At 37.7% G+C, this 18,393-nt stretch overlaps 3 protein-coding genes across 4 annotated transcripts; 1 reads left to right on the forward strand and 2 right to left on the reverse strand.

Moving 5' to 3' along the window:
- Positions 1-4,362: 4,362 nt before the first annotated feature.
- Positions 4,363-6,443, forward strand: LOC113116705 (trypsin-3). The gene is made up of 5 exons (XM_026285020.1): positions 4,363-4,473; positions 4,633-4,792; positions 5,612-5,865; positions 5,974-6,110; positions 6,207-6,443. The coding sequence occupies exons 1-5, from the start codon at positions 4,434-4,436 to the stop codon at positions 6,354-6,356; spliced, it is 741 nt and encodes a 246-aa protein (XP_026140805.1). The 5' UTR covers positions 4,363-4,433; the 3' UTR covers positions 6,357-6,443.
- Positions 6,444-10,862, reverse strand: LOC113116704 (zinc finger protein 709-like). 2 transcript variants are annotated; one of them, XM_026285019.1, is made up of 2 exons: positions 10,665-10,862; positions 6,444-9,672 (listed from the first exon to the last, which is right to left on the reverse strand). In XM_026285019.1, the coding sequence occupies exon 2, from the start codon at positions 9,606-9,608 to the stop codon at positions 6,765-6,767; it is 2,844 nt and encodes a 947-aa protein (XP_026140804.1). In that variant the 5' UTR covers positions 9,609-9,672; positions 10,665-10,862; the 3' UTR covers positions 6,444-6,764. The 2 variants fall into 2 exon arrangements, with proteins under 2 accessions (XP_026140804.1, XP_026140803.1); XM_026285018.1 differs by having other exon boundaries at positions 10,575-10,862.
- An 860-nt stretch (positions 10,863-11,722) lies between these two features.
- Positions 11,723-18,270, reverse strand: LOC113116703 (zinc finger protein 521-like). The gene is made up of 2 exons (XM_026285017.1): positions 18,128-18,270; positions 11,723-16,122 (listed from the first exon to the last, which is right to left on the reverse strand). The coding sequence occupies exon 2, from the start codon at positions 16,040-16,042 to the stop codon at positions 12,134-12,136; it is 3,909 nt and encodes a 1,302-aa protein (XP_026140802.1). The 5' UTR covers positions 16,043-16,122; positions 18,128-18,270; the 3' UTR covers positions 11,723-12,133.
- Positions 18,271-18,393: the final 123 nt, after the last annotated feature.

Raw genomic sequence — 18,393 nt, forward strand, 5'->3', positions numbered from 1 at the left:
AATGACCCTCATCAGTTCCTGTTTTAACCTTATCCTGCATAGCAATAACATTGTTATTATTATTATTACTATTGTTATTATTAATATTCTATATTACTAATATAATTTGATGATATAAACAGCATAACACCATGATTGTCCATAAACTGATTAACACCAAAATATGTATTACAAACAAACCAACAAACACATAAAATAAATAAACAACAATCCATATCATGGATTTATATACATATACATTCACTTAATAAAAACAAACAAACAAACAAAAAAAAACTGGCCATTGGGGGTGGCATGTTGGTTTTGGCATTATCATACATTAAACAGTTTAAAATAAATGTCAGGGTGTCTCTCAACTTTGAAGCATATTCAGTGTGGAAGATGAAGTGTAGAGCTGTGTTCACATCGTCTAATTCACAGACCTCCTCCCCTTCCATCATTATTTCTAAAAGAGACTCTGAATCCAAGGCATGTCCCTTTATAAACAGCACAGGGTTGTGTGTATGTGGTTCCTGAACAAGGATAAAATCATGTTATACTATTACAATATTTAGTAGTTAATGTGAAATGTATTATTATAAAAAAAATAAAAAAAATAATTAAGACTCAAAAAATGAGTCAGTAATTAATCTTTGACTTTTGTTGAACCTGTCACAATGTAATAGAGGCGTTGAAAAGAAAGATGAGGCATTGTAAACTATATTAAAGATAATAGAGAGGGCAAGTGGTCATGAAAATCTAATCGTTTTGGTTGTAAGAATCCCTTACTAAGACTCACCTTACTCTACATCAGTTTGAAAAATTTAATTAATAAATTTACTCTCCTTGATGTTGTTCCAAACATGTATAACTTTTTTCTTCTTCAGAACACAAAATAAGATATATACTGGGGTCCCAAACAACAAGCAAATCGAATGAACACAATGGTAAATATTATGATATAATGAATTTGACTCAATCCTTCATTTTTGGGAACATTTAAAGAGTAACTAAACCCTAAACCAACTTTTTTTAGTTAATGATCTATAAGAATGGGGCTTTATTAGTGCTGTTCATTGATTCAAGTAACTTTTTTGACATTTGAGTATAAAGTGTTTTAATATTATATGTTGTAAAAACGAGTGCTTCCCTCTTCAGGTTGAACGGTGGCTAATGCAGTTGATTTTTCCTGTTGGATGTTTGCGGTGGTACGTGATGTAAGCGGTGGCAGGTGGCGTAAGCAATTTTCAGCTCGCCACGCCCTTGGCAGTATAAAACCATCTTGTTCCATCAAAATCACTGTACCGAGTCAGGAGGAGCTGGAATTGCAAGTATTGAAAACGATCAGGATAGAGTATTTTAGCATCTATTTAGCATAGCATTTATATGGTTATTTGGATTATTTAGTGTAGCCTATGCAGTTAATTAGCATAGCTATTAGTGTAACGTTAGTATTGTTAGAAGCATAGTTAGTAGCATAGTATTGCATCAGTTAGGATAGCTTCACGTTGGCGTAGATTTATTTACAGTGGTCAGGATGGTACGTAGGTGTAGTGTTGCTGGTTGCGACAGAACTGCTGGACTGAATAGTTTTCCAGCAGACTTGAAATTAAGGCGCCAGTGGTTGCATGCACTTGGCCTGGAAGACCACGAGTTCCTGCCTAGAGCTGGAGTTTGCAAACTGCATTTTACGCAGGATTGCTTCTCCAACGCAATGGAGGTGGAAATGGGCTTCTCCACACAGCTCGCACTGGAAAGCGACACAGTGCCTTACTCAGAGACTGCGCGGCTGCTTTGCTAGCATCGTCAGATGCCGATCATGATGCAGGAGTTAAGACAGCAGTTTGAGTCAGCGGCTCTAATTGATATGGCTCAGGCCCTGGCCCTACTTGCGTCACTACATTCACTCTCAATTTTAGCGACTCTGACAGCAGCTGTCAATTAATCCGTCACTGCGGGTCTCAGGTCCACGCCGCACTCGCTCAGCCCCGCCCTCGGTTCGTCCCCTCTATCTCCGCTGTGCTCTGCCCACTTTTCAGCATTTTTCAAATATTATATAGTGGGTGGAGTCAGGCTCTGAACAGGGGTTTAGTTACCCTTTAAGCACTTAGGTTCATTAAAGTATCTTCATCAATTTCAGTCTCCGATTAAACAACAGGAGTCATAAAATTTAAGTTATAAAGTTAGAGTTATAAAGGCACTTATAAAGTACATACAAACAGTATTATTTTAATTCAACATAACTTTACTACCTTGACAGGGACAACGGTGTCTCTATTGAGGATTGATGATAATAGCGCCTTGCAGTTCTTCGTGAATGAAGTAATGTTAGCAGCACTCGACCAAGCAATCAATGTAACTCGCAGTGCCCTCTGTTGGTGAAAATAATCAATACACAAGTGCTCTGTTAACCAGCAGGCTAAAATCTTTACAAATATCTTGAAATAAAAAATCTGAGAAAAGGTCTTGGGGTGTAACCATGGTATACGCTGAATAATTAACTCTGGACCAGTAAACTGACTTAAGCTTGCGCTTGAATGTAACGTTTTTTCCACGCGACCTCTGATCTTGTGCGAAACAGATTCAGTGCTTTGCATTGCAAATTGCGTATTAACCCCAGAAACCTTCACCCTGGATTAAATGCTTTTTGTTCGTTTTTATTCTCAAAATCGAAACAATATAATAATAATAATAATAATAATAAGAAACAATTACTAGGAAAAAAAGAAAAATAATCTTGCTGATGAAACCTTAAACAACACATAGGCTAGATATGCTTCAGATATGAAGGATTACAGAATGACATAATGGTGTTCTTCAACAATATAAACACGTGTCCAACCTGATCATGTCTAAAAGGTGTTTTGCCAGCCAGATAAAATAATTTGGTTTTGTCACATATCATGTTTTGAGCTGAATTAGTAGGCTCCCTGTGATTAAAAGCTTGAATTTGGTATGGGGAAAATCTAAAGGATGTACGGCTGTAAAATATGACTATATTAAACAGACTAAAGTCTGTTTTTAGGAATAAGAATTTCATTTCACCCTCTCAATTTAACACAGAATAGCTTCTTGTTCATTTATGTACATAAAACTGAATGTAGATTTTTTGTGATTTTTAATTTGTGTTCTGAAAATTTACAACAACATTGTGCACTAAAGATTATTCTGCAATTTAGAGATATGTGTGGTGGTCATGGGTACAGGTGAAACACAGCCTTTAACCATAACAAAAGTTCTTAAAATAACTGCCAAATAACCAGTGGATCATTATTGAAACTTTAAGTTCAACTTTGAACCTTTTTAATAGCTAGAAGTTCATATTTGCACTTTGAAAGTTCTTTTTTTAACTCTAAAGGATTAATCTCTTCTAAGAGTATATTCAAAAGTAAACAAATAGAAATATAAAGAGGACAGTTATATATATAATTATGAAAATGTGTGAATGGTAATTTAGATTGTAATTGTAACAATAGCTCTAACTGTTTAAAAGGTAATTCGAACTGAATGTCTGTCCACAGTGGCTGACACACGTCAAAACACATAAAACCTAGTATCCTTATAGGTTTTTAAAAGTCTAACCAGGAACTTGTTTTAAACGGGCTTACAAATGGAGACTGCTGCTCACAACTGTGCATGTGTGAAATGTCTGATTAAACATTTCTAAGTTGTTTGATAGAAGATAGGGAGTCAAGAGACTCCTTGAATGGTTTAGCTGCCAAGTTGATTCAGTTGAATATTTTCCCATGTCATGTTTATTTAAAGTCACAGGTTTGTAAGAAGTTTGTAACATTTCAGAAAACAAGGTTACTTTCAGCCAAGATTTTACAGCTTATTTACTAATGGAAAATAATGCAGTCACAAAGGGTTATTCATCAGTGCCCACTTTCAATGAAATGTTTCACTTTAGTAACTTAATATAGTTTCTATGAAATAAATTGGCATTTTTGACAAATACAAAACACTCAGTCACCTCTAATGTGCTCATTTTCCAGTTCCTGGATTTGACCACTTTGTTAAAAAAGAGCTAAATCTAATTAGAATTAGGTGGCTTATCTTCAAAATTCAAGAGCTTGACATGATAAAAATAAATAAATATAAAATCATTTTCTTTCTTAGTACCTATATATTTTTCTTTAAGGAGCGCATATCAACATTTACTTCTCATGACAGATATGTAACCAAAAAGTCCCCTTTTTAAATAATGCTGCTAGAAAAATAATAAGAAACATTTATTAATTCATGATTTGTGAATAGTTTCTTAAATAAAATTATTTGCAATAACATCCTAAGCAAATTTGTATACTATGGTTAAGCACATGCTGAAGTCACACACTGCTTGCTTATAAAATTAATGTAAATATGCCCTTGAAAATTATCTCAAGCTGTGGAGTAGACAGAGTATAAAAGAAGGGCCTTAAAACCTTCAGAACACACCACTCAACAGCTTCAACATGAAGGCTCTCATTCTTCTGGCTCTGTTCACTGTGGCTTGTAAGTAATGGGGCAGGGGAGATTTATACTGGAATTAATACAGATATCTTTAGGTTTAAAGTAAGTAAGTAAATAAATAAATAAAAATAATTCCAAGTGCTCTGTTCAATTAATTTTTGTAAAATAAAAATGTGACACTAAAACTATATACTTTCCCAGATGCTGCTCCTCTGGATGAGGATGACAAAATCGTCGGCGGATTCGAGTGTACTAAGAATGGTGTTCCATACCAGGTTTCTCTGAACAGTGGTTACCACTTTTGTGGTGGCTCTCTGATCTCCAGCAGCTGGGTTGTGTCTGCTGCTCACTGTTACAAGTCGTAAGTGAAATATGACTTTTTTTTCCTTTCATATACTCAGTATTAGGGAGACTGGAACTAGCTGTCACATTGGAAAGTTTTCAAAATCATTCTATCTCAGTAACTATAATGTTCAAAAAGTTCTTTAGATTTGAATTAAGAATTATATTTCAATGAATTTTACTATATAATAAAGGAAGATTAGTATTTTCTATGTTTCTTTATGTTCTATGTATTTTTTATGTGTTATAAATTGTTGTGTAATTCTATTTTTCAAACATTTAATTTCTCTGAGAGCCATTAATAAAAAAAGGCAAGTTTACACTACGTTTAAAAGTTTGAGGTCAGTAAGATTTTATATAAATAAATTAATACTTTTGTTTAAAAAGGATGCATTACATTTAAAAACAGGAAAGTAAAGACAATGACAAATAATTGTGGTTATTTTGAACTTACTAATCAAAGAATCCAGGAAAAAAAGGGTTCCCACAGAAATATAAAGCAGCACAGCTGTTTTCAAAATTGGTAAAAATGACAATGTTTCTTGAGCACCAAATCAGCATATTAGAATGAGTTCTGAGAATCATGTGACACTAAAGACTGCAGTAACCGCTGCTAAACATTCAGCATTAACAGATCAAAAACATTAAAACATCTCACTGCCTGCAAATGTTTGAACAGAAGCATGACAGTAGTGTGGCTATTGGGTTAGAAATCTTCAGTAGCTTCAGATATATATAAATTACCTTTCAAAAATAAATTCTACAAGAGGCACATAAGTAATGAACCATTAACAATCAGAATTTTAGTCCAATACAACTTACTCATCTCTGTTCTCAGCTCTATCCAGGTGCGTCTGGGTGAGCATAACATTGACGTCTCTGAGGGCACCGAGCAATTCATCAACTCCCAAAAGATCATCAGACACCCCAGTTACAACAGCTACACTCTGGACAATGATATCATGCTGATCAAGCTGGCCAGCTCTGCCAGTCTGAATGGCTACGTTCAGACCGTTTCTCTGCCGACAAGCTGTGCTTCAGCTGGTAGCGAATGTCTGATCTCTGGATGGGGAAACATGAGCGCCTCTGGAAGTGTGTACTTCATGCATAACACTTTGTACATTAATCTTCAGGTCATCTTAGAATAGCACAGTGAACACATTCAAACTCACCTATAGTGAACACTTGATGTTTCCTTAGGCAACTACCCCAGCCGTCTGATGTGCCTGTGGGCTCCTATCCTGAGTGACAGTACCTGCAGAAACGCCTACCCTGGTGAGATCACCTCCAACATGTTCTGTGCTGGCTTCATTGAGGGAGGAAAGGACTCCTGCCAGGTAAGATCACTGCGAGTTACAGCGTTAAGGTCATTGCAGTAGATTTAAACATGCTTTTTTTGACTTCTATTTCTATTACTTCTATGTGGTTTGCAGGGTGACTCCGGTGGCCCAGTGGTGTGCAGCAACCGGCTGCAGGGTATTGTGTCCTGGGGTTACGGCTGTGCCCAAAAGAATAAACCTGGTGTCTATACCAAGGTCTGCAACTACATCTCTTGGATCAACACCACCATCAACTCCAACTAAGGCCCAACAGATTTGGATCCCATAATCATGGGATGTTGCAATATCATTTGGCAAACATGAAATAAACATCTGAGAACAAACATTAAAGATGTTTGATTGTATTATTTATTTTTATGGAACATCCTTGATAATTTTGTCTTCACTTCACAATTACAGCACCAACACTAACAGCTATCTAACTCAACAATAGGATTGCTAAATAAAACAATACTGTGTCCATTACAGGGAATTTCTAGTCCATATGTATATATTTTTTTTTTTAAATTGGGTATCAGCACATCAATAATGATATCAGATGAAAAACAAATATACAGCAAACATTTTCACAAGTTTCAGAAGTATGTGATTACCATGCAAATGTTAATCACACACTCAATGAAAAAAAGAAAGAAAACGTTTACAGGATATTTATATTTCTCCTCTGGCATGTTCCAAGTAATGTCCATGCAGTTCTGTAAGGTTGGAAAAACAAGCATTACATTCAGTGCAAATTAAGTCACCAGTTGTGTCCTCATTTTTCAATATGGACGGTGACCGGCTTGAACCATTTAATTCTTCAATTGCTGAAAAACTGCCCTTAGTGCGTTTTTTAACAATGTGCCCCTCATTAATCTGAGAATTAGTTTTGGTGGTGCTTGGAGCTTCAGTGTTTGATTTAGACTTTTGTGATAGTTGTATGTTAGAGGGACCAAAGTGTGACAAACGATGAGGCATTTCTCCTCCATTTGAACGGGGGAATGATAGTAGCTTCTCTTGCCTCTGATTACCACAAAGGCTGTAATCATAGCTTTGATGCTGGAGATGATGAGATTGGTGTTCCTTTGTCATAAGTAGCTGTCCTCTCATTGCTATTGATCCTTTATCTACAGCCTTGTGGCGGAGCTGATGGTGGAAAAGCAAGTCCAAGTTCTCAAAACTAGCGCTGCATGTACCGCATTCATAAGGATGCACAGCGGACTGAGGGTCATTGGTGTAATGCGTCTCCATTGGATCATTTGTGCAATGAACAACTCCATGTCGCTTAAGAATAACCGCGCTTGAGAAACCTTTTCCACAAATATCACAAATAAAGGGCATAGTTGAGTGGTGCCACTCTTGCTGGTGGTTCCTCAACTTTTGTGCATTTGAGAATGTATGAGGACAGAAGGGACAAGTATGAGCATTAAGTGCTGGATGCTTCTGCAGATGTTTATTGTACAGTCCCACAAATCGAAACCCCTGTCCACACTTGGGGCAAAAAAAGCGCCCTCTTTTCTGTCTATGCAGCCTCTGATGAATCCAAAATTTGTTCCAGTTTTTAAACACCCTGTTGCAATCAATGCACGTGAAGCTTTGACGCCGTGAATGAGTGAGCATATGGGCTCTCAGTCTTCCTACATGATGGAATAGTCGTCCACATTGTGGGCAGAAGTACTTTCTCGGATCTGCTTTGTGGTGCGTACTGTTCAGTTGCGATACAAAATAGCTGGATTTGATGGATTGACTGACTGAATAGAGCTTATTCTTAGAGTCATAAACAGTTGTCCCCATGACCTGAAGAGGGCAAGCAAGTAAAGAGGAGCATTTTTTGAGCTTCCTCGGAAAGGAAAAATCTTTTGGAGGAGATTTAACTGGACTTGCACTCCGCATTTTCGGAGGAGTTCTTCTCTTCAAGGAGTTTTTGGGTTGTAATCTGTGAGGTGAACTGTAAGAAGGCTTTGTTTTTGCGAGCCGGATGGAAACGCAGTGTTTGTTGTGCGTATGTAGCTCTGAAAGAAGACTAAACGTCTGCTTGCAACGGTCACAGCTGTAACGCTGGGTGTCAGTGTGTCCTTGCAAATGTAATTCATACTCATCTCTTGTGCCAAAGCAACTTTTGCAAAGGTGACACCTGAAGCTGATAACACCATCCAATTCCATTTCTTTCAAGGTGGCATGAGGGTTTCTTTTACCCTCACAAGTGTGTACTTTTAATGGCCCTATCTGAGAAAATCCCTTTCCACATTTTGAACAGAAGTAAGGTCTTATAGACCAGTGTACTCTCTCATGGACACGTGCCGTGCACGCTTGAGTAAACGATTTGCCGCATACCTTACAAGAGTATGGTTTTTCTCCACTGTGAATACGAAGATGGATTTTGAGGACAGACTTGTAGCAAAAGACTTTGCCACAGATCGGACATGTTTGGGATTTCCCTTTCCCTCTTCCTCGCCTTCTCCTTTTAGGGGTGATTTGATTACTATGACAGTCACTTTCCAGTTTATCGGTCATGGTTATTTCTTTCTCATCCACAATTTTCTCAGGTGTGGCTCCATCTTGTATTCTATGTTTCCTACTTTTGGATTTATGGACTTTGCTGTGGGATCGAAGGTTGGAGAGTTGAGCGAAGGCTTTGCCACAATCCTGGCAGGTGAAGGGCTTCTCCCCTGTATGAACACGCAGATGAATAATATACGCTGAGGCATGATTGAAAGGGCGCCCACAATATTCACATTTGATAACGTTTTTTTCTTTGCGTGGCCTTCCACGGGAAAAGGAAGAATATCTACGTTTATGTTCTGTGTTCTCCACACTTCTTGCCTCAGCATTGGCTTCATTTGAAAGCATCTGGTTATTGTGCTCTGAATTTGCCTCTTCGAAGGCATCATCCAATGTTACATCCTTTTCGTTTAAAGAGTCAGAAGGTGAGGCACCTCGATTTTCAGTGTCCGAAACACTCACATCTGCAGTGTCCTCATGTATTTTTTTGTCAGAATATTTTTTGCATTGGTTATCACTTTTATTAGAGCAGGACGTCTCAAAGATGGTTTCCTCGGATGTCTGGACAGTTGAACAATGGACTTCATTATTTTCGGACTGACTACTTGAGATTTCATCTGTTGTAACAGACATTTGAGTGTCAGTTTGTGGTTTGTTAAATTTTTCATTAAGCAGCAGTGATTTTGGTTCATTATCTGTGGTGCTGGAAATACAATCAGAATCTGTCTCACGGTCTTCCGATAATTTCTGTGTATCAGAGTTTAATTGCTGTGGAAATGTATCTACATTTACTTCACAGGAGCTTTTTCCTCTCTCTTTTTCCACAGCATTGCAGGGCAAGGAGTCAGGAAGGACATTAGTAGCTACAGGCGATGGTTCTGCCACACTTCTGCTTTGGGAGTTTAAAGCCAGACCTTTTGAAATTAATTCCCCCATTCCTCTCTTCACAGATTGTTCCTGGGTGTCAGCCACATCAGATTTGGTTTCATTCTTCTTGGCCTCTCCTTCATGCATGATGTGCAAATCGGCAAGTCTGCCGGTGCCCGAGTTCCCTCCCCCCACTCAAGCTGAAACTAAACTGAAGGAAAAAGAATAGAAGATAAGACAACCTATTATAAGATGCACTGCAACTAATACTAAGCAGCATCAGAACTTGATCAGCTGTTTCACTTGCTATCCATATAACAGTTAAAAGATAAACATACAAAACATTTTTTTTCATATATTACCACACACAAGTATTTGTACTGGCATGAAATAGTATTGCTGTATTATGGTTTTGGATTTTGATAGCAAGACAGCTAGTATTTCCATAAAAGTAGAATAAAATATTATTTCCATATAATAGGCGACTCAAATTTAAAATAAAATATAAATAATATATAAAACCTATTTAAAACGGGAAATTGATGAGTAGGTGAATACCGCATTATTATTATTATTATTGATGCGTTTATTCATGCTTTTATTTAAGCGATTCATTCAAAGAACCGGCTCATAAGAGTCATTCGTTAGTTTTTCTAAATACAGCAAAGAAAACAAAATGTAGATCTGTGCATTATTCGTTGCCTTTATATTTTATTCGTTATTTTCTAATCGTTTTATTTCGTGATGTTCAATACAGAGTGCAAACGGACAACAACTCGGGTAACATATATTTTCCCGTGCAGCAGTAACGTTAGATAGCGGCACAGATGATGGCGCTCTGCAGGCGTTTGCAGCCACAGGCCATTCCTTCCTTTAACAATGCACGTTCCTGTAATCCTTCATGCATGCTCTGTTACAGTCAGCCCTGCATCTACCAACACAGCACAACCTGTCCTCTAAGAATGGGTTTATTCTGTAAAGCGAAATGAGCGTATTTAAACATTACAGAATTGATGCGTCTGTGTGGTAATTCACCGACAACGTTACCTGACGCTGTACCTATCGGATAATTTCAAATCCTCAATACTGATTTTTTTAAAGAGCACCACTTACGCAAAATTGCCCATTGTTTGCTCGACTGTTTAGATTCTGCCTCTATCTTGTAGATAGCGCATGAGAAAAAGCAAGGCAGTTTGCACCAACCTTTCATGCTCTTTTCAGCACCAATGTACTACGCTACAGAACAGGAGCCAGGACGCATATACCAAATAAATTGAGTTTCCTTTTCCGTTTCCGATAAAAGCCTCTAGGCATCTCTCTGAACGTGTGGTTGAATAAAGACAATCACCGAGTACGCAAATAAATAAATGTTAAATCATTTCAGTTTGACTGCATTTAACGCCCAACATATGATGTCATACCTTCATTTGCATATAAAGGATGGGTATCAGTATGAATTTTATTCGTTTTTATTAACAGTAAAAAAGAGAAGAAAAAATACATTAAAATGTTTCATAAAACAAAGTGTTTTGAGACACATGGTAAACAAATTACACCTGCAGAAATGGTTTAAATTTAAATATGAAATTATACATGGAAATTAATTTCTAAATAAAACATATGAAAACATAAAAAGCAATTAAACTTACTGCACATATCATGACAAAGGGGTGATTGATGCTGCATTTAATTTACACAGAAATAAGTATCATGTAGATTCATTTACAGGTATCACAAACTAACCATTAGCAGTATTTACATAATGTTTTAATCAAAGTTAATGTAAAATTATAAATATAGCCTACTTCTATTGATCATTTTAAATTGTTCCTAATACATACTACAAACTGATATTAATTTACTCATTTGTATGGTAAAAATGTACTAGTATAGAATAAATTATATCCTTGCAAAATGTAAACCCATGTTTTTCATGTTTGCTATTGTGTAAACTAAATTTAACATACAGAAAGTTGTAAAGCATTGCCAAAATAATCTTTACACAAGCACTACCACATGACAATTAAAAGACAATTTGGTGTCCCTCCTGAGGCTTTGTATCAGATGCAGATTTGACTGAGCACACTGCTTAAAGCAGCTCATATATTTATTTGTTCAGTCCTCCATCAGTCATTATCATTTAGATGTGTCCAGCAAGTTTCATTATTACTACAACATTTAGCCCAGTATAACCCTCAAGAGTTTACATTTAAAGGAACGTGTGTATGACCACACCTGTTATTGGTTTATTGGAGACTTGGAAAGATGTCACCATTGTGTTTATTGATGCAACGTAGGACAAAATGTATTTACAGTACACTAATACACATTGGCTACCTTAAAAACAGCCATCAACTGTTCTATTTTACATTTATACAGTGCATTCGCCAAAAATCTTTCTGTTTGTATTGGGGGGGGGGTCTGTATTTAATAGATGAATTAAATTAAGGCAGCATCAATGAAATACAGAGTAAGCTAAACAATGTATTAACAACAACAAAAAAACTGTTACACTACTGATCAGATATGACACTTGAACTATTCAAAATTATTTGTCTTCTACTAAATGGTATAATATACTCAACAGATGCTGCCTTATGACTTTTTTTTTTTGCATATACAGCAATAAACGTAAGCAGCAGATCCACCTTTTATGAAAGCATGAACACCGTTCACAGGAAAGGTATCGGTTTCTGCTCTAGAACATCTTCTGTGTCATTATTTGTTGTTGTTGTTGTTGGTGGTGGTGGTGGTGGTGGTGGTGGCGTTTCAGGCACTGGCCCTAATATACGATGAACTCTCCTCCTATGATTTCTAAGGGACACTGCATCAGGATAGCCGCGCTGGCAAATCTGACACTTGTATAGAATGTGTTGAGTGATTCCCCTCGACAGGTCCTGACCTTCCACTATTTGATGGACCCTCCTTCTGTGGTTTCGGAGGGACTGTTCATCTGGATAGCTGCCTGGGCAAATGTGACACTGAAAATGACTGGGAGTGATGTTTTGCTCCGTTCCCTTTGATGGCAGAAACACACCACCCACAATGTGATGCACTCTTCTTCTGTGGTTTTTCAGAGATTTAATGTTAGGATAGAAGCGGTCACATATCTGACATTGAAACGGTCCAGAACGGACCGGTTCTATGGTACTCCGATTTGTTTGTTTCGGCTGTTTTGGCCGATGAACTTTCCTCAAGTGATCCTTCAGGGACTGAAGCTTTGGATAGTAGCGAAGACAAATGTGACATTGAAAAGGAGTAGGAGTAGATGGACTGGTTTGTGCACCAGCTTGATGCAGCTGTTGTTGTGCATTCTCCGCTGGCCTCATTCCGCTGTTGAGTCGATGAACGTTTCTTTTATGCTCCTCGAGTGCCTGAGGGGTTGGACAGTTCTGGTCACAAATCTGACATGTTAAGACGGACTGCCTGCTGTGTGAGACCAGGTGTCTCTTGAGCCCATCTAGACAACTGAACCAACGCACACACACCGGGCACCGAATCGGTTTAAATGCAGGTTTACATGTATTGCTTTGAATGTGAATTTTAAGCATCAATGGGCTTTGGAATGTTGTACCACAACGAGAGCAGGTGTGATTCTTCTGATCTGCAGTATCGCCATTACAACGCAACCGTATGTGTCTTAACAAGTTTCTGCGGAGACTGAAGTTCTTTTTGCATTTATTGCAAGTCAGAGCCTCAGGAATTGGCCTATTGTTCAAATGTTGAGGTGCCAAGAGTCCAGGCAGTTGGGCTTTTATGTTATGCTCAGGAAAACCTGGAGACTGTTGCGGCCGAGTCAGAGCACGGGATGGTTGCGCTTGGGAAAATGAATGAGGTTGCTGCTGGGCAGCTCTTTGCTCACTTGAAGAGCTCTGAGCTTGGTGCAACTGCTGATGTGCCTCAAAATCCATCCATGATTGTAGGTTCTCACCACAGTGTGGACAAATGTAGGACTCCTGCGCATGCTGTTGCAGGTGTTCGAAGAGAAGTCGAGGACAAGTGAACGAGGATCCGCATTCGCACGTCACTCTTCTTGGGAGCACAGATGGAAGTGACATGATCCCCCAGTTTCTGTTACTGCTAGTATTCGGAGTGCTTTCTTGACGGACTGCTTGACTTTCTGTAGATGGTGACAGGACGAATAAGTTTTCCTGAGCTACAGGTGTTTTAGGCTCCACTGTTCTGTTACTTACTACTGAATCAGTGTTTGTTGCAGGATGGCACTTCCTTTGATGCATATTCATATTGTCTTTGCGGCTAAAGAACTTACCACACTGAGGACATGGAAACCTTTTAATCGGCCCAGCCGTATTGGATGATGTAACATTTGGCAGCTTTAACTCTCTTGCATCACAAAACCTCAAATGCTCCTTTAGAGTAAACAGGCGGGAATAGCTTCTCTGGCACCCGTTGCAAACAAACCTTTTCAAGCCTTTGTTAGTCACATGCACCTGAAAGCCATTACTAGGTACTGCTGACTTCATTTCCATGTCCTCATGAGGCTCTACAATGACATCATCCTCAGCTTCATCGCAGTCGTCTCCTACCACATCTGTCAAATCGTCCTCATCTGAGTCCTTTTGATCCACATCTATTAGTACATCAATTTCAGCATCATCCAAAGGCATGGTCCACTGCTTTTCAACCAATTTATCACTTTCCTCTTGTTTTACATCACCTATGTTGGCTGGTAATTCAACTGAGTTTTTAGTTGGTTCAGTTGGTTTGGCGTTAGAAACACTGGCAAAGACGGATTCAAGGGTTTTCGGGGGATTTAACTGGTCCTTCAGCTGCATCTTCAGCCCAGTCTGATCTTTTTTGCCGATAGGAAGTTCTGTGGTCTGTTCCTCAATCTTTACCGACTCCGTGCCTACACCAATATCTATATGCTGTGTTGACATTTGATTTGTTTTCGAGTTTAGGAAAGCTCTATTGCACTCCTCCAAATTTTGAAGTTTGACATTACCGCTGGTGCCTACAGTGGTCGGGGATTTCAGAGAATTTTTACAGGGACAGTTGTGCTTTTTGAGGCTGCGTATGCGTGTGTAGCCACGCTTGCATAAAGAACAGTAGAACATTTTTTCTGCCTGTTGATCTGTAGGGCTGATTGGTTTCAGAGACATTTTTCCCATCAAAGGTTGATGGTTTCTAGAAAATCCATCATAGCAGACATGGCTTTCTGGGACGGAGATTATGGTTATCACAAATTGTTGACAACAAAGACAAAATTTAACTCGTTCTTTTTTATGCAGGGCATGATGCATTATCAAGGTGTCTACGTCTTGGAAAACCCTACGGCAGAGTCTGCACTGATGTCTGCCTTCCACATTGTCCCGGCCAACAAGTTTTTGGCGAGTTTCAAGAACCACCACAGGACAGAGAGTTTGTGTCACAGATATAATCTTGCTCTTCTTAGGCAACATCTTTGCAGTTTTCACTCCAACCATGGTGTTGTCTTTTTTTGTCTTTGATTGATTCTCCAGTGGCTTGGGTTTTGGTATTGTCATGATGATCGCAGGTTGCATTGGTGCTCTTGGTGAAACTTTTCTGGGGGGCAAGTTCCTCTGTTTCATTTGGACAGGTTGTCTATGACTCATGTAAGCAGATGCTAGCATCTTCAGGATTGATTTCTTATTAAATGCAGCTGAATCTTCACTAGATTCTGGTGATTTCTCATTGTCTTGCACAGAGTTGTTTACCACGTTGGAGGATGGTAAAGCATCATTGTCCTGTTCAGGTAACTGCACTTGCTCTTCGGTAACACTGTGGGATTCAGATGGCTTCAAGATGTTGCTGTCTATGTCTGCAGATTCGTTGCCATCCATATCTGCAGATTCGTTGCCGTCCATTTTTGCAGATTCGTTGCTTTTCATGTCTGCAGATTCGTAGCTGTCCATATATGCAGATTCATTGTCACCCATGTCTGCAGATTCATTGTTTTTCATGTCTGCAGATTTGTTGCCGTCCATGTCTGCAGATTTGTTGCCATCCATGTCTGCAGATTTGTTGCCATCCATGTCTGCAGATTTGTTGCCGTCCATGTCTGCAGATTTGTTGCCGTTCATGTCTGCAGATTCATTGGATTTGTTCTTCTTGATGTCAATGTTTGAAGTAGAAGGTGGATTTTGTGCAAGGGGTTTTTCATGGGAATGGGATGGCAAAAGACTGTGAAAAACTTGGTCTGAGATAGGATGGCTGGAGGCTGTTTTGTTATCTGGCACAACTGGAATACTCTCCAAATCTGATTTGACCTTGTCTTCTGACCCATGTTGCTTTTTGTGGTCTTCAAGAGCTGTAAGATCACTAAACTCCTCGCCACAGTCACATATGCAGGTGTGGACTGGAGATGCTGGAGTGGGCAACATTGCACAGTGGTGTTTTTCAAGGAGATCTTGGCTTGTAAATAAGCTTCCACAGCTGACACAAGTAGGTAATGCTGATTCTGGCTGTTGAGAGATATCACTTGCATGAGACGCTTGGTGCACCAGGAGTGATGCCAAATTATGAAAAGTAGCTGAACATGCCACACAACTGTATGTTTTAGGACTTCCAGTAGATCTTGTTTCTTGAAACCCAAGCATTTTTTAGGCACCAGATGATTCCTCTGCCAATATTACATTTAAGAAGCGTAACCAACGTTTTTGTTATTGTTTAGTATCTCCTAAAAAGAAAGCAAACAAAAAACATTAATGGCATTGCATGAGTTCAAATGTTTTAAATTCAGAAATAAATCATGAAATGTTATATTTACATATGCGATCATGTTTAGTGCCCTATGAGCACTCTCTGGTAAGTTACAATTAAAAGTAATTAACAGTGTAATCAGATTTCTGTACAAATTACTGTCTTTAAAAATATATATACTTATTACATTTAAATCTCATATCAGCCTCAACCAGTACAACAGAAAAACAGGCATAAAAACTGTTATTTTAATTCTTTCAAATAAATAATATAAAATTTGATTACATATATATAAGCAGATATTTAGCAGATGCTTTTATCCAAAGCTACTTATAAATGAGAAAACAGAAGCAATCAATATCAACAAAAGAGTGGTATAACAAGTCTCAGTTAGCTTAGTGCAGTACACGTAGCAAGTGTTTTTTTTTTTTATTATATAATAAATAGAAAGAAAACGTATAGAATAGAAAAATACACTGTATAATAAAAAGAAAAACAAGCAGTTAGTAGATGAAAAAGTCAAAAGGGACAATTTTTGTTAAAGAACAGAATTAGAATAGAAAGTGCTACAGGGTCAAATAAAGATGGAAGATACGTGTTTTTAACCGATTCTGGAAGAAGAGCTCAGCTGCTTGGATTACTTATTCATGAACTAACCAAAGTATTAAATAGGAGAAAGTTATGTTAAAACATACATTTTAACATTAAAAATTTTGATGGTCAATCTATATATATATTTTTATATAGAGTTGTTCAATAATGTTTACACTATTTAATGCTATTACATCAGAAATAATTGTAATTACAAAAAAATTAAGAGTAATCCATTACTTTCCTTTATCAAGTTTAAAGTAATTAAATTACAATAATTAACACTGTATATGAGTTCAGGAATGTTTCAATATTAAAAGACAATTATATAATGCAGTCCTAAAAATTGAATTACCTTTGTACAGTGTAATTTTATATTTGGGCACGTTTTATATAAAACCAAAAAATTAAACTAGCATCAAAAACACAAACTCTTCACTCTGTTTTCTAGGATGCATGAAACTGAAATATAATGTATACAGTAAAGCACAATATTCAATACAATAACAATATGTTGTTTTACAGTATTATAATAATTACCATTATTATTATTCAAACAATAACAACTTGTGTTATGTTGCTTAAACAATTAACATTTCTTGATTTCCACGACAGACGTAATGTTTTTTTTTTAGTTCTTTTTAATTTGTGTAAAACCATCATGAATACAAAGATAACATTTTTAAGAAATTGGCACGTGTGATTATAATTATATACTTAAAGAGATGAATCTCTTCAAAACACGTACCGCACGTTACCTCTCACAAGCAGTACAACTGTTGGTGAGTTTATGCATATTTAAATGAGAAAACTAATTTCTCAGAAAACTCCGCTAGTTAAAACCAAACTGCTTCACCGCTTTCGTTTCGAAGTAAAGTGTTCAAGTAAGTTATTCGTTATACACAACCTAGTGTAGCAACAATAGATCGCCTACTCATGCTTGGATTTTGATAGGCCTGGCCACTTAACGTTACCCTAGCACTACACTCGTGTTTAAATAAACGCTGTTTCACAGAAATTTAACCCAAAACAATGGTAATTTGCACACTATTCGTCGATTTAGTTTTAGTCGAAATTATAAAATGAGCGTGAATGTAACACATACTAATAACCAGAATTGCAATGGATGCTGGATATTTGGCACGTTCTTCCGACAGAAACAGATATAACTAACGTTATCAATTAGCCTGCAGCTCTCAACGTTGAATTACACCTCTTAAAAAAAAAATCAAACGCGCTTTGTAGCTATATCATGGGGATACAGTGCATGCGGAACGTCATTCGCGTGCTGCACAAGGGAATTGAATGACAAAAACAGCAGCTAAGGGCTGTATGCACGAAATAAAAACTAACCATAAAAGTTCCTCAAACGGTTACTAGCTTGCACTCACCTTGGGAAAGTACGATTTACAAACTTGCATGATTTTAATGATAGAAGTTATTTATTTTCAACCCGAAAGGCGGTATGTATTTTGCACCCAGTTTCTGTAGAGACGTGTAATTCCCGCCGTTCACTACAGAGGGCAGTATCTCTGAGCACTCACGCCCAGTCTCCACAAGAGAAGTTTAAATATACCGCCACCAACTGGTGTGAGGGACCGGTGTACACTACACTTTTCTCATTACATACAAATATTACTGGTAGGTTTAATCCATC

Source organism: Carassius auratus, chromosome 16 (genome assembly GCF_003368295.1).
Source record: "Carassius auratus strain Wakin chromosome 16, ASM336829v1, whole genome shotgun sequence".
NCBI lineage: Eukaryota > Metazoa > Chordata > Actinopteri > Cypriniformes > Cyprinidae > Carassius > Carassius auratus.

Excerpts from the sequence above, each read along its gene's own strand:
- LOC113116704 (XM_026285019.1), bottom strand. The coding sequence starts at position 9,608 with ATGCATGAAGGAGAGGCCAAGAAGAATGAAACCAAATCTGATGTGGCT.
- LOC113116703 (XM_026285017.1), bottom strand. The coding sequence starts at position 16,042 with ATGCTTGGGTTTCAAGAAACAAGATCTACTGGAAGTCCTAAAACATAC.
- LOC113116705 (XM_026285020.1), top strand. The coding sequence starts at position 4,434 with ATGAAGGCTCTCATTCTTCTGGCTCTGTTCACTGTGGCTT. Across the intron at positions 5,866-5,973 it reads AAACATGAGCGCCTCTGGAA|GCAACTACCCCAGCCGTCTG; the intron begins GTGTGTACTTCA and ends ATGTTTCCTTAG. Across the intron at positions 6,111-6,206 it reads GAGGAAAGGACTCCTGCCAG|GGTGACTCCGGTGGCCCAGT; the intron begins GTAAGATCACTG and ends TGTGGTTTGCAG.